The 16,290-nt window shown below is 35.7% G+C and overlaps 3 protein-coding genes across 3 annotated transcripts; all 3 read right to left on the minus strand.

Annotated features, from left to right (window-relative positions):
• Positions 1-1,117: 1,117 nt before the first annotated feature.
• LOC116027089 (protein POOR HOMOLOGOUS SYNAPSIS 1) lies at positions 1,118-3,792 on the minus strand. Its single transcript, XM_031268515.1, has 8 exons — positions 3,493-3,792; positions 2,944-3,060; positions 2,696-2,761; positions 2,442-2,545; positions 2,070-2,310; positions 1,942-1,995; positions 1,806-1,833; positions 1,118-1,328 (listed from the first exon to the last, which is right to left on the minus strand). The coding sequence occupies exons 1-8, from the start codon at positions 3,790-3,792 to the stop codon at positions 1,267-1,269; spliced, it is 972 nt and encodes a 323-aa protein (XP_031124375.1). The 3' UTR covers positions 1,118-1,266.
• A 945-nt stretch (positions 3,793-4,737) lies between these two features.
• LOC116027090 (zinc finger BED domain-containing protein RICESLEEPER 2-like) lies at positions 4,738-6,803 on the minus strand. The gene is made up of 4 exons (XM_031268516.1): positions 6,559-6,803; positions 6,009-6,448; positions 5,148-5,882; positions 4,738-4,754 (listed from the first exon to the last, which is right to left on the minus strand). The coding sequence occupies exons 1-4, from the start codon at positions 6,801-6,803 to the stop codon at positions 4,738-4,740; spliced, it is 1,437 nt and encodes a 478-aa protein (XP_031124376.1).
• A 6,985-nt stretch (positions 6,804-13,788) lies between these two features.
• Positions 13,789-14,721, minus strand: LOC116027092. The gene has a single exon (XM_031268517.1). The coding sequence runs from the start codon at positions 14,719-14,721 to the stop codon at positions 13,789-13,791; it is 933 nt and encodes a 310-aa protein (XP_031124377.1).
• Between the last annotated feature and the right edge of the window lie 1,569 nt (positions 14,722-16,290).

The raw sequence follows: 16,290 nt of genomic DNA on the forward strand, positions 1-16,290 counted from the left end.
TCTATTTTGACGGAATGTGTATATAGATTAGGATGATTTAATGAAATTATATATCTATATAACAAATGAGGTAATGCTACTTCATATTAAATTTTATACTATTTAATATAGTTTCATCTAATTAATTTACAATTGTATTCATAACGTCATGAATAACCCATGAATGTTAAGGTGAATAAAATGCATCTTAATTCACATTTCTAGTATTGCCAAGCAAGGTACGTAATATGTAATTATTTAGTGGTAAAAACAACTTTAGTAACCTAATTATATTGTTTATTTTCTTTTATACTCAAATGACTTATATATGATTCACATTTTATTGGGATAACGGCAAATTATTGTGTGCATCACGGTCCAAAACAACGTCGTTTTGACATTTAAAAAAATCCATTTTTTTGTCCGCTTATGTGTTAAAATAATAAACATTCTAAGGTAAAATAATATATTTTATGAGTTAAAATAATGTGCTTTATGTGTTAGAATAATATATTTTATGTGTTAAAATAAAACTTCTAAAGTAAAATAATGTATTTTATGTGTTAGAATAATATACGGAATATTTTATAAGTTAAAATAATTTACTTTATGCATTTTTGGATCTGAGTCCACGCAATAATGATTGTGGGATAACATACCTGGTCACAAAAGTCCCAAATTATGTTTAAAGCCATAATAGGCCATGCAGCCCAAAAGTACAAGTGACAGGCTACTATGCCACTGATTATCAATAGTTATGGTATGGATCATACCCCAAAAATGACGTTGTATTGCCTAATTTTTTTTCACACGGTTCACTGCAACATATAATTTTATAATTCATAATATACATTATTCTAAAGCATGATGTATATTATTCTAACTCATAAAATACATTATCTTACTACAGAAGTTTCTATTTTCTAACACATAATGTACCAGAGTCAACCCCATGTTATATATAAACACAAATGTGCAGTCCAACTATACCTTAAGTTTTTAGTTGAGATGGAGCGCATGCTTCAATTAAAGTGAAACACTTTAGCTTAGCTTCTTTTTTCTTTTTTTTTTTCTTTTCTTTTCTTTTATGTTTCCTCTGCTACTTTAATATCTTGCAATTGTTTTCGAAATGATGTACAAATTTATTTGCATAACTTCTTGGTTTAGTAATCTCAAAAAATATACAAGTAAGCTATTAGCAATTTAGTCTTGCTACAATGCATTCAGCTATGGATTCACAATGTGAGTTACCTTTCTGGCAGCAACTTTCTCTGGATGCTTACAGAGTTACAGCATCATGTTGAAGTCTCCAACGTCATTGATAACTTTCTCTACTTTAATCAGCATATCTGTTTAAATTTAAAAAACCAACAAAAAAACAAAAAAAAAAACAAAAAAACAAAAAAAAACAAAACAAAACAAAAACACCCAATGAAGGTTCAAGCTTCAAAAGATGCCCAGTGGTGTGTGAGAGTGTGTTTTAGCTTTGCCTGTGGGACAATATGTACATCTCTGAAATGGCAATAGTCACTGTTTTTTTCATTTGCAGTTTCAAAAAAAAGAAAATTCATCAAAGGAATATTGAGCTTCACAATTTCAGAGTGTGACTGTGACCATCTACACTGAAAAAAAATTCCAAGAAGGAATAAACAGAAAAGGTGAAAGGTCAGACCAAGTGCACTACAGTCCCACATTATGCATGGTCTAGGGATGAAAGATGTACACAATCTTCTGTTTTCAAAGAGGATAAACAGGTGCCAGAGAAATGAGCAGTGATACATATTCACATACTGATGGTAAACAGAAATACTAGCCAGAAAATATACCTTGGAAGGAGGAATCTTCTAGACATTTCTGCAACAATGTATAAAGTGACAACATTTAACTTCTTGATATAGGTGGTGCATGATCATAAACTAACTACCAATTGATACTGTGTGAAAGAAAGGGAAGATATAATACCATGATTTGGGCTTTAAGATTGATGTCATTTGATATGGTTGGTTGTGCTGCAGCAAATATTATTCAGTCAAAAAGGGAGATCCAGACAAAAATTCTTTATACTAATCAGTTTGGAGGACAAACATGCCTTGTTCAACTGCAGGGCCACAATTCATCAGGAAAGATGTGAAACTGGGAGGAAAAGATGAAAGAATTTCTTCGGCTTCACGATTTAGTCTCATTTCCTGTGAACTTGAATCTTGAGAAACTCCATTGCTAATGCTTGCCGGTATCTCATAAGTTCCAGTGTCAGCTGCATTGCTAATGCTTGCCGGTATCTCATAAGTTCCAGTGTCAGCTGAAGTTGTATGCTGAATCTCATTGTTATCCCTGCATGCAGAATAGCATTCAAGAAATAGGAATGTTATAGGTGTACCGCTTCCATTTTGGCAAATTATATCTTTTCCATGGAACAGAAAGATATCCAAGAAGTGGAAATTACTGGTAGATTATCCACCCACCTATGCGAAGCTTCATTAGAAGGGATGAATTCAGATTGAGACGATATTGTTGAATCAACTGGAGGACAGGGAAGAGACATAGTTCTAATGCCCTCCAAGTTTTCCTGGAGATGGGAATAGAGTAATATGGTCATTCTTAAGCAAAAAAAGAAGTAACAGGAAAAAGGGAACACAAGAAAGGAGAAAAATAAGGTTAGTAGCAATATTAAAGGTAACATTGTATCAGCAAATAATAACAGAAAGGAACTATGCACCTTCACATCAATCATAAACTTTTCTATTTCATCGATTATCGAAAATCGTAAGGCAAATTTCTGAACCTACAAAAATGGAAAAGGATATAGCAAATTAGATGTTGAGTGACAAAAAAGTATGTACTTCACTGGAAACTGGACCCAAGTTCATAAACTCCAACTCAGATAGTTGCATAAAAAAAAAAGTAAGATAACAACCAAAAAAACACTGAATTAAGCAAAGTTTCTGAAATGCTGAGAGTCTTTGCCTGGCCTGCACGATCCTTATAGCTCACGAAGACAGATCTTGCTCCCCTTGTAGGAAATCCTGATACACATGAGACCTGAGGCCATGCAAAATGCAGCCGCGAAATGTAGTGCTCTTCCTGTGACATATTAATACATAAAATTGGAAACTGTTAGGTACCTAATACTGTTGATAAAGTAATCTGTGTACAAACCCCCAAGTCATTTAGCACACCATAGCAAGGTTCAAAGTAATCAGAAAATGGAAAATGATCTTTCAGGAAAATCAGGAGCAACCTTCAGAGCAAAGTGAACTTGTTTCGTTGATCAATGAGCAGTGGATTTACATATTTTTGTGAGCGATTATCATTCATCATTTCATCCACAATGACAACAACGCTACAAGAGCAAAATCAGCGTGTTCTGATAACAACAAATTCAAACCAAACAACTAATTTTGGTTTTCTTTTTCCAAGTTTAGAATCATTATTTTTAAATTTTTTGACTAGCTAGGGTTCGATCACGCGCTTCAATTGCTAAGGAGAACAGCATTTCGAAACGACAAAGCTTACAAGTATTTTGTGACCGAGAGAGACGAAGAGGATCTGATCAGAAAAATCGGCGTCGTGAACGGTGAGGAGTTTCAGAGAGACGGCGGTAGAGTTGGAGGATGAAGTGGAGATCCATTTGCCGCCTCTGCGCACCTTCCGTTGCCTGGCAGAGTGGGGAACCAGAGAAGGATGAGAGACGTGAGGAGACGAAGGAAATATCACGAAGCGAGCATACTGGACTTCCCACCGATCGGTCACGGCGGTGTACGCTATCGATGACAGCGGCTGCTCCGTCGCTACCCCTTCCAGTATACCCGCCATTTTTCAAATTTTTCTTTTTCGCTTTTCTACTTTGTATGTACTCAGGGGTTCAACACTTCAAAACTCTGCTCAGTCACTTCACGAAATTCGCTCATCAGAATGTCTGTTAATCTATTTATAGTCTCTTTTGGTTCGCGGAAGAAAAGGAATTGAATTTAAATTTCATGGAAAAATTTGATTTGATTGTTTTTTTTTTTTTTTTTTTACTCGATAAACTTTTATTTGGGAGACCTACTTTGTCCCACTGAACCACAAGCTCATTGATATTGATTTGATTTTTGTTTGATGAAAAATAAATTATTATAAATACTTATAATTATCTAATTCCCACTTAGGAGTGTCAAGGTGGGCCGAAGCCTGCCGGTCAATCTTTAACTGCCCCGCGGTGGGGTGGGTTAGAGTCTATAATTTTTTACTCGCAAAAAAGCGGGCCTCGCTGACTTGGCCCATGCGGGCCGTGAGTTTTTTCATAAATTAAAAAAATTATATACACACACACACACACTCATGTTCTCGCAGCATCTATTGTTAGCTACTCTTTACCTTGGGTTTGGGAGAGTTCCCCGCCTGAGAGTATTGTTCACCTTCTTGATTAATAATATGCGTTGAAATATATATATATATATATATATATATACACACACACACACACACACACACACACACACAAAACATTAAAATCTTAAAAAATATAAATTTTTAAACACGAAAAAACTTAATATTATTTAGGTTAAATTATTTGAATATAGAATAATAATTTAATACTTCGTAATTTTTTTAGTTTTGAAGTTAGGCTCGCAGGCTAACTTGCGAGGCTCGCAGGCCTGCATGAGGTGCATTAGGGTTGCATAATCTTAGCTCATGGGCCGGCATGCAAAGGTCTACGAAAAAAAAAAAAGAGCTTTTTGTGAGGCGGCCCGGCGCGCATTGACACCTCTAGCTTCACTATCGGTGGTTTGAACCTATGACCATTCATTTGAAATGGTAACCAGGATGTCATCACATTACATGGTAGTTGACAAATTATTTTGAATATTAATTTTATTATTTGGTTAGATTTGAAATTATAAGAAATAATGAGTATAAACATCAATATATTCTTGATGGAGATTATTCCTGTATTGACCTTCATATGTATAAGTGGTTGGTATTTAAACTCCGAGCCTACTCCTGGTAAAACCGACCAGCAGAAGTAGGGGTGGGCACTTCAGGATTTGGTTTTGTTTTTTTCGGTTTCAGATTCGATATTGGTATTTCGGTATTACAAAAAATGATACCATTCGATTTTACAATAAAGTTCGGTTCGGTTTCGGTTTTCCAAAAAAAAATAAAAAATTGAACTGGTTGGACATCACCGATATTAACACCAACATCTAACAATTCCATTTCACTAGTTTCACAAGATTGACTTCCACTTCCACTCCCACTTCCACTTTCACTTCCACGTCCAACCCCACTTTGATTTGTAGTTGCGCTTGGTTTAGCATACAATGCATTGTATACCTCATACAACTTATGCAACACCTCCATTACTGCTTCTTTCATTTCAATAAATTTTGGTGTATCTTTACCATACAATTTTTCAAAACAAATTGTCACAAAACCCATCTTCCTCCTTGGATCAAACACACTACTAATAATCAACAATTTATTTATCTCAAGCCCTTCCCAATACTTATCAAACTTTTTCTTCATTTCAAAAGCCATGTTACTCATGTTGACATCTCTACTACTAGTGAAAACATTCAAATTTGCTTCAATTGCATCTCTACTACTAGTGAAAACATTCAAATTTGCTTCAATTGTGCATATATCATTGAAACAATGACTAGATGTCACATTTTTGTATGAAGAAAAAGCCAAAGTTGCATTAGATGTCACATTTTTGTATGAAGAAAAAGCCAAAGTTGCATCATAAAACACATTTTTGTATGAAGAAAAAGCCAAAGTTGCATCATAAAAGATTTTCAAGAACTGTACCAATCGACGAACATTCTCCCAATCATCTGATAATGGCGGCCCAACCCGACGAACATTCTCCCAATCATCTGATAATGGCGGCCCAACCCTTCTCTTTCCATTTTCATCCTCTTAAAAGTAAGAATCATATAATTTGTCTTCATCAACCATTCGGTCAAATGCTGCCTTTTTCTTGAAAGTTGCAGACAACATGAGGTAAGTAGACTTTCATCTAGTATTGCAATCTAAAATCAAACTCTCTCTGGTTAGTTTATCTTGCTCTGAACATATACGAAATGCTTGAAATCTGGAATTGGATGATCTTACATACTTCACTGCATTACGAACACTAACCACACTATTACCCACCGTTGCCAAACCATCCTTCACAATCAAATTCAAAATATGTGCACAACAACGCACATGTATAAACTCTCCACCCAATATCAATGGATCTTCTCTCCAACACTTCAACTTATTTTTCAAGATTCTAATTGCATCATTGACAGATGCATTGTCAACTGTGATAGTAAAAACCTTTTTGATACCCCAATCAATCAAACAATTCTCAAGTTCTTTTGCAATTGTCTCACCTTTATGATCAGAAATAGGTTTAAAATTAATAATTTTTCTATGCATCTTCCAGTTCACATCAATATAATGAGCAGTGATAACCATATAACTGACAGTAGTAGTACTAACAGTCCATATATCATTAGTAAAAGAAACTCTTGACTCACTGATAATGCTCTTCAATAAAGCTTTTCTTTCATGTATAATTCAACAACATTACAAAATTGTTTAAACCCTGCTCCATCCACAAAACAAAAAGGCAATTCATCCAAAATAATCATCTTAACAGTTTCCCTTCTACAAGCATATTGATTAAACCCCACTGCCACAAGATTACTACTACCACTTTTAACAACACTTGCACTTTCAACCACAGTTATATTTTTTTGAGTTGCACTATCAATATGATTCTTAAATGCAACACATCTTTGATTATGTGCTTTCAAGCCACTAGTGCCACTAGTTGATGCACACTTCATTTCTTTACCACAATAATTACATGTACACTTATCCTTGTTGTCATCAAATCTAGTAAAGTGGGATCATATGTCAGACCTTGGAGCAATTGGTTTTGGTGGAAATCCACTATTTGACTGTTTCCGTTTTTGCCCGACCGACTCTTTAGTTGGGTTATTTGGAGTGTATTGTTGATAACAAGATGAAGAATCATCCATCTGCACAGTTAATATTTGAAAAACAATAATTATTAAAACAATAGTTTTGAAATATTTATAAAAATATTTCAAACACATAGCCTTGTAACAAAAGAAACTGGAATTCATTCCACTTTAAATGGAATGGAATTCTAGTTAAACTAGAATTCCATTCTAGTTAAACTGGAATTTGAATTCCAGTTTAAATTGGAATTTGAATTCCAAATTGGAATTTCAAAATTCCAGTTTCAATTGGAATTTTGAAAATTTGAAATTCCAGTTTCAACGAAACTTCAATTGATTCGAAATTCCAATTTCAACTGGAATTTCAAATTTCCAATAAAAAAAAAATTGATAAGCATATTACCTCTTTGATCGCAGAATCGGTCTTCAATGGTGACCTTTAGAGAAGAGAAGAGTCGAGGAAAATTGGATTGAGCAAGAATAGAGCCAGAGACGAGTCGAGGGGTCGACATATCACATATTTACACTTTGCATGTGTTAGGGTTGAGGGGTTATTAATTATTATTATTTAATATTTGTTATATATATTCAAAAAAATCGAACGGTTTTCGGTTCGGTTCGGTAAAAAACTGAACCGTTCGATTTCTCTACAATAAGTACCGATCGATTCTTTCCGTTTATACCGAACCGAACCACTTCAGCTCGATCCGGTAAAACCAAACCGAACCGCCCATCCCTAAGCAGAAGTGTCACCTGGCCCTAGTGAGGTCAGCGCTTTCGCAGAGCCGCGTACCTTAATCCGGCTGCATAGTCCTCTATACGTCCAAACCCAATCTATCGATCTTCCTGACCTTAATGGTCATTTAATCTCTAATCTGAAGCACGTGTACGACGTTGCGTCCACCCGGCGCTGCACCTCTGCATGTGCTCCACGTCCCCGCCATACCAGAAGGCAGAATTTGTCCCTTTCCTCTACCTATAAATACAACATTTATTGATGAGAGGGGTTTTTTTTGGCTATTCTGACCGACGATAGCTATACTCTTGGAGATCTAAGGCCCACTACCCAATCGTCTGAGATTAAACCTCTAACCCGATGTTAGTGTAGGTAGAACTAATCATCTTGTACCCGGTTCTCAATAAACCTAATAAGAATACGTTTGCACATTGGTATTCCGCCAGTATTTACATTATCAATTCCTATTGATAATAAAAGTGACGAAGGTAAAATAGTCATGTCAAGTTATATTTTTTTCTCAATTGCCGTGAAAAATAAAGGGTGTGTTTAGTTACACATGGGAACCGGAATAGGAATCAAAATCAGAATGGGAATCAAGTACTTGTTAATAGTATTGAGTTTTGGTGAAAGTATTTTGCATGTTTCGTAGTAGGGTGGAATTGGAATGATTACTAATATTGATATTTGGTTATGCATAACCCTATAATGGGAATAAAGATTTTAAAAATAAAAAAACAAAAAATCAAGACAATTAATCCTAATATAATGACATCCAAAGCACCAATATGAGCAAAAAAAAAAATCAAAACAAAAATTTAAAAACACTAATCCAAACTTAAAAATTAAATTGTCATAAGATGGAATGATACCTGTTTTTAATTAGGGAATGTAATTTTTAATTGAAGTGGTAATCAAATATCATAATTGTGTTTCAAAAAGTTATCCCATATTAGCACTGTTATGTTTGGTTGTACATATTCTTAGGAAGGTTTTTCTTTCCTTATGTTCTTTTCCTGATATTTTGATATTTATTTCCTTTGGCTTTGTATATTTCCTTTTCATATCATTAGTTTTCTTGGAGCAGAGGACAACCTCTTTGTACAAATGTTCTGTATTATTATCAATGAAAGGCAAGGTGGATTTTCCCTTCAAAACTCTTGATTCATTATGGCATTAGAGCCTTCAAACAAAGAAATAGAGAGTGAGAAGAAGGCTACTATCACCTATGTAGCTTCTTCTTATGCCTTGAACTCCAATGACAATCCCGGTAATCTAATCACCCAAGTTCAATTGAAAGGAGAAAACTATGATGAATGGGTTAAGGCCATTCGCATAGCTCTTAGGGCCAAAAAGAAATTTGGCTTTACATATGGAAGCATTCAACAACCGGCAGAAGACTCACCAGATTTGGAAGATTGGTGGACAGTAAACTCCATGATTGTCTCATGGATTCTGAATACTATTGAGCCTACTCTGCGATCTACTATAACACTTAAAGAAAAAGTTGCTGATTTGTGGGACGACATAAAATAGTGATTCTCAATATCTAACGGGCCTCATATTCAACAGTTGCGTTCAGCCTTGGCTAACTGTAGGCAAAATGGTGAGTCAATTGCAAATTATTTTGGACGTCTCAAATTGCTTTGGGACGAACTCAACAACCTTGAATGATTGCCTGTGTGTACATGTGGAGAGTGTAAATGCAGCCTGAGTACCCAGTTGGAAAAACGAAAGGAAGAAGAACGAGTTCATCAGTTCTTGATGGGTCTTGACGGAGAACAGTACAACACAATTCGTTCCAATATTCTGAGTCAAGACCTATTACCCAATCTTAATCGAGTTTATCATATGGTTGTTCAGAATGAACAAGCAAGGACGATAGTGAGTACACATGACAATCGCTCAGACCCTGTAAGCTATGTAATGCAAGCATGACAAGGAAATCGTGTTACGCAAGGGGGGCTAAAAAGGATGGAGTGACATGTGTACACTGCCACCGCATCGGGCATGATACAAGTGGATGTTTTCAACTCATTGGATACCCTGACTGGTGGGGTGTTAACCACGATCCAATGGCTGAAGTTCAAGTCGGGGAACACAACAACAGACTCGATGAGGAAAATGTGCAACAACAAGAATCAATGTAGCACAAGTTGCTGTAGGTGAAACCCCTTCTCAAGCTGTCTCGATGACAAATACAGAGCAGACTGCTATTGGAGGACTTTCAAATGAACATTGGAGTGCCATCTTGGCAGCTCTGAGCATCCATAAACCTAAAGCCAACCAACGGCTTTCAGGTAACTTACCATGGATTATTGACACCAGAGTGTCAAACCATATGACAGGAACACTCAATCATATGGTGAATGTGAGGACAATCGAACCATGTCCTATTGGGCTGCCGAATGGAGATGAAACTTATGCAGCAAAGCAAGGCACTGTGGTGCTTGGTGGAAAATTAAGTCTGCAAAATTTTTTATTTGTGCCTAAATTAAATTGCAATTTAATTTCTGTATCTCAACTCTTGGCTGATTCCCCCTATCATGCTCTATTTACTGGTAAGTTTTGTGTTATTCAGGATCGCACCTCGAAGACGCTGATTGGAACGGGTGAACAACGGGGGGACTTTACTTCTTAGAAGAAGGCAGAATCCATGCAAATCAATAATGTTTTAAGTTTGTCACCGGCAGAGTTGTGGCATCAAAGATTGGGGCATCCATCACCTACAGTTATGAATTTTCTTCCTAATTTTAAAGATGGTAGTAGTTTGAACAATAGACACTGTGAAGTATGTTTCCAGGCCAAGCAAACTCGTGAACCTTTTTTCCTTAAGTTCTAATAAAGTAAGTTCAATTTTTGAGTTAGTTCATTGTGATTTGTGGGGAGCTTATCGCGCTCATTCTCTATGTGGTACTTATTATTTCTTGACAATTGTTGATGATTTTTCCCGTTCTGTATGGGTTTATTTAATCCGGACTAAGGGTGAAGTTCCTGAGATCCTCAAAAATTTTATTGCCTTGGTTCACCGTCAATTTGGCAAACAAATTAAATTTATTCGGACAGACAATGGGACAGAATTCACATGTTTGAAAGGTTATTTTGATAGTGTTGGGATTATACACCAGACTTCGTGTGTAAGAACACCCACTGTTGCAAAAATCTCCGCCTAGGCGCTAGGCGCTCCTAGACCGAGGCGAGTTGCTCCCTAGGCGTCCGCCTAGGTGGCCGGCCGCCTAGCGCCTATCTCCGCCGAGTTAACTCAAGCGAGTCGGCCTTATTAATTTTATTATTATATTTATATATGTTTAAATTTATTTATTTATATAAGTAAGAGAAGTAAGAGATATATATATATAATGTATATAATATAATATATGACATACACCACACACATGAATTAATTTTTTGTTTATATAGGTCGCTGCCTAGAACTGCCTAAGTACCGCCGGGTTCTTTCCCCGAGAGGGTATGATTTTAACATCGGATCCACGAATGTCGTGCATGGGAATTGTACCCCAAAACAGGGTAAAGTGACATCCTTGAGTCTGACTTTGCTTTAAAGAAAGTCGGACTCAAGGAGTCCGTTTTACCCTGTGAATAATCTGCCAAGCAAGTTTTTTTATTTTGGACTTTGAGTTGTTTTTTTTTTTTTTGGACTTTGAGTTTTTAATTATTGATTAGATATGATTATGGACAGATTTTATTTTTATTTTTTTGCTGTGCATTATTGAAACGAACCGAGAATCATGAAAATAATGATTAGACATGATTTTGAATATATTTATAATTATTAGACATGATTAATTATTAATTATTGATTAGACATGATTAATTATTAATTATTAATTAATAATGATTTTGAATATATATTTATAATTATTGATAGATGACTAATAATATAGTAAGTTAACTAAAAAGATAAAAATTATTAAATAATAATAATGATAAACATAAATTGATGAAAACTTCATTTGGTATTATTTAAACGATGAAGTTCACCATATAGATTGTCACGAATGTAATATTTAACCGACCACGGAAAAATATTTTCAACATGACAGTTACTAATAACCAACATTTGTATAACATTGTCTGCTACATTGAATAAAATCACATCATCGTGCTATTTGAAAATGCGACGTAATTTCTTCCCACTGTTCGGTGAACCATACCGGTTGAAAGTTGATTTCAATTTTTCTATGTCCTACTATAATTTTAAGAGGCTCACTGAACACGTCTGCGATACTAAGGAATCGAGATAAACTCGTAGGCTACAAATGTGAAAAAAAAAATTAGTGAAATAAAGATAATGTTGAAAGAAGTATAAGGTACAATGTATAATGTTACTTACCGCGGAACGTGTAGACAATTTAACATAGAGAGAATGCCATGCATTTTTTGATTAAATGAAAAAGATGGTGGTAGAGCGGACCTTGCGTTGACCCGTATTTGGTCTAGCACAAAATGAAAAAGATGAGTTAATATTTGTAGTAAAATATATAATTTGTATGATAATTTATTGCGAGATGATACCGCTCTCACAAAGACGGGAAGTTAAGTATTGGCCCTGATGATTGCACTCCCTTTTTTTTTTATTGCCGTTAGCGGAGTAGAGAAATGTTTCAAAAGTAAAAAAAAAAAAAACAATATGTCTAAATACAACAACATCTCCAAGATTTAAACCATGATATGTCATGAAATCAGAAGCTCTGGTAGTGAAGCGCATGTTTTCAAGGGATACTTCTATTCCGTATGTGGGGACATGAAGCGAAATCGCACTTGTTATTAAATGTTGCATTAAATGTCGATGCATGCAATTTGGAATTTTCTACATCGCAATTATAAAAAGTGTATAAGAAATAACATCCATAAATATTTGATAAAATTAAAGCAATTAATGTAACAAATACATAGATATAATTACCATTGTTATTTGTGATGTAATTGTAATTGAAAACCATGTAATAGTGCATGTAGTAACATCAGGCAAATGTCTTTGGGCACAAGCTTTAAAAGAATAAAAACTATATGAGGATAGATGTAGTTACAAAAGAAAAATAAATGAAAAATGTGGAAAACTATAAGGATAGCTTACGTGATTGGTAATTAATAGCTTGTAAACGAATTAGAATATCTTGAGCATATCGTTCAGCATCCTTGTATTCTTCAAACAACATAGCTTATGGCACTGTTGTACCTAACATTTTCAAATAATTTATCCAAGACGGAGCTGGAGAACAAACATATTGATGTTCTATTGTATGCCTTACAGTTGCAAACAATATTTTTCTTCCGACTATGGTTATTGCAAAATAACGGTGTGTTTGATAACCTTGATTATCAACAATGAAGTCTTTCTTAAAACTTACAAAAATTGCCATTGTAATGTCTAAATAGGAAGAACACTTGGTATGAATTTGTTGAAAGTAGAATAGTGCAAATAAATGAAGTTTGCGAATAAATGAAAGATATGAAGGAACTGATAAAGTTCGTGGTTTTTATAGTGAGATTTTGAGTATTTTTACAACAAAAATAACACATGTGGGTCAATCTTTATTTAAGTCCGTGAAGGACTTAATTTTTTTTTATTATTTTTTTTTGTTAAAGAGGGTAAGATGGACTACATTAGTCCATCTTACTCTCTTTGATAAAAAAAATTTGAAATTATCTTTTTTTGTTTTTTTTTTTGAGTACTACTGACTCTGTTACAATGTAGTATATGTTCATAGTTACTTTCTCAACCTACTGAAGCACAAAGAGTCAACAGTTGCCTCCACTGAGGCTCGAACCCAGTCCCATCATCCATGTGGGAGTGTTAACCGGGACACCGGGTGCCACTAGAGGGTAAGATGGTAAAGAGGGTAAGATGGACTACATCAGTCCATCTTACTCTCTTTGATAAAAAAAAAAAATTAAAAAGATTCAACAAGACAAATCCTCGCAAACTAATGATTCAACAAGACAAATCCTCGAAAATTAATAAATATGTTTTCATTGGTGATTTAAACGTGGACATTGCATCGAAGAGTGGGTTGATCTACGACAATAAATACATCTTTGATTGGTGTTGCTACTAAAGTCCATTTCATTGTGAAACCTACGTGTCCGTCATTGGCCTCGTTGAGATCGTTGTAGAGTTGCGGGTTTTGGTGGAAGGCATTTGACATGTGCAGCCCACTGGCTTTCTTCGTCAACTGGATAGAAATCAGCAGCATAACTGTTCATGTAGTTTTGGACGGAGTACATCTCTGGCACAAACGAGTAATACCCCTCCCTTAGGAAGTTACAAGCTGCAATCACATGGGCACACGGTATGCCATTAACGTTCCACATTCCGCATTGGCACGTACGATCTGTCAGGTTAACTTGGACGTGATTTTGCTGACTTTGGAGCATATATCCAGTATTTAGAGCAACACCGTAGATTCTAATTCTGTCATTATATCTTTCAATAGATGCACTGGCAGACTCAGCCTCTCGAGCAGACAAATCCTCGCAAATCTTTGTGGTGAAATGCAAGCCTCTTCCATGCATGACCTCCCCTGAAGTACGCCTGTTGGCAAACATTATCCGTAACTTGTGGAAAGTCATTCTTGCTATTGCAGTCACCAGTAGCATTCTACAACCCTTAAGAGAGTTATTAAAAGACTCAGAAGAGTTCGTTGTCATTATGCCGTACCGATGGCCATCATCGTGAGATAATGTCCACCTCTCTACATTGATTCTGGCAAGATAGTTGTATGCACTCGGCCAATTTTGTTTTATGGTCTGCATGTGTTCAAGGAATTTATTCTCTGTAACAGCAACACCAGCTTCCCATACGAGGCTCCGTAATCTCCTATTTCTCCGGCACTTCGTTATGACATTGCTGCGAATGTGTCTTAGACAATAGCGGCGTTTCACACGCGGGCTTTGCAGTTCTGGCAGATCATTAAATGCCGCATCTATTCCAGCATGTCTGTCAGAAATGATGCACATTGAAGCGTGATTGGGGGAAAACAACCCTGGCAAGATGTCCGAGAAACCAAGTCCAGCTGGCATTATTTTCAGAGTCTACGATTGAATATGCCAGTGGATAGATTTCCTTGTTGGCCGTCGTTCCAACAGCTAGCAGGAAATGGCCTTTGTACCTATTGTACAACTGTGTACCATCAATAGAAATAACCGGTATGCATTGTTGGAAGCCATCAATTGCGGGCTTAAAAGCCCATAATGCATACTCGAAATGGACGTACTCTTCACCCCTTTCTGATGGCGTGCATTGTAGATGTACAATGGTGCCCGGGTTGGACAGTTGTAATTTTCGTAGGAATTGGGGCAGTTCATTGTATGAATCCTACAAAATAATACAACAAAATGCGTAATAATAATAATAATAATAATAATAATAATAATAATAATAATAATAATAATTAATCAAGTAATGTTACAGAAATTAAAACCGAAGAACAATTATTTAGTTTCAATTTCAGTTTAACATTCAAGTTAAATTAAATCAAAATTGTTGAATTAATTTATTTTTCCATTTTTAGTTAGTCAAACAGAATTGCAGTTAAGTTGAGTTTTAATTAACAGTAACAAGTTAAATTCAAGTACCTTAATATTTAAGTATATATAATAATAATAATAACAATATTAACAATTAACAATAATAATAATAACAAAAAAATCCGAATGGTAGTGATTTTACCTTAAAATTCCCGTATTACATATCAATGCATTTTTGTCTGGCGTACCATGCCTTTTTGTATGTAATGTCTACGCCATAGTGCTGCCTCACATCCACTTGGATGTGTTTTATTTTGTACTGCGAATCAACATTTATTTTCTCGAATATTAAATCGCAGACTAACATACTAGTGCACATTTTGTCACCCGCACCTTCGTTGAAATTTGGTGTGCATGTGTGGAGCTCAAAAAATTTTGTTACTTTCCATTCGGATGATGCCCCACGCAATTTTGACGCTGATAAACTCCACCCACAAGGTTGTGTGTCCGAATGGTAATGAGGACAAACGATTCTCCAATTTGTTGGTTTCTTACCAACTGATGTGAATGTCCTCTTATTGGCCAGGTTGTATATAATCACAGCCTTCTTTAAATCGGTAAATTTAAGAAAAATCATGCCGATCCGAATCACATTGGTCGATGGGTCGTAGTATTGCATTCCCGAATCATCCCTTTCAGTAAACCCGTGGCTGAATGTTGTTGTTTGGGGGGGGGGGTATTGAAGAGTGGTAAAAAGGGATGTTAGGATCGGGGAACTTTTGACCTCCACCCCCAATATGTTGTACAATTCGTTGCATTGCTTCAAAGTCAAACAGACTAGAGCCATCGATATCTTCGTCGGGAGAATTTTCTGAATCCCCAAATAAGATTGATTCACTATCTGAAGTCTCAGAACTGTCAGAAGATTCGGGCATGTTGTGGCATGAATTCGGCAATGACGTGCTAGCTGTATAGTGGGGTGGATCGACTGTTGAGTTTCTAGCAGTGGTTGAGGCATGATTCTGATTTTGTGCTGGCACATATGTTTCTGATGTGATATACACGTGCAATTCTCCATTCGGCATTGTTTGTTGGATAAAATATTGCCACTCTTCTTCAGTT

Source organism: Ipomoea triloba, chromosome 8 (assembly GCF_003576645.1).
Source record: "Ipomoea triloba cultivar NCNSP0323 chromosome 8, ASM357664v1".
NCBI lineage: Eukaryota > Viridiplantae > Streptophyta > Magnoliopsida > Solanales > Convolvulaceae > Ipomoea > Ipomoea triloba.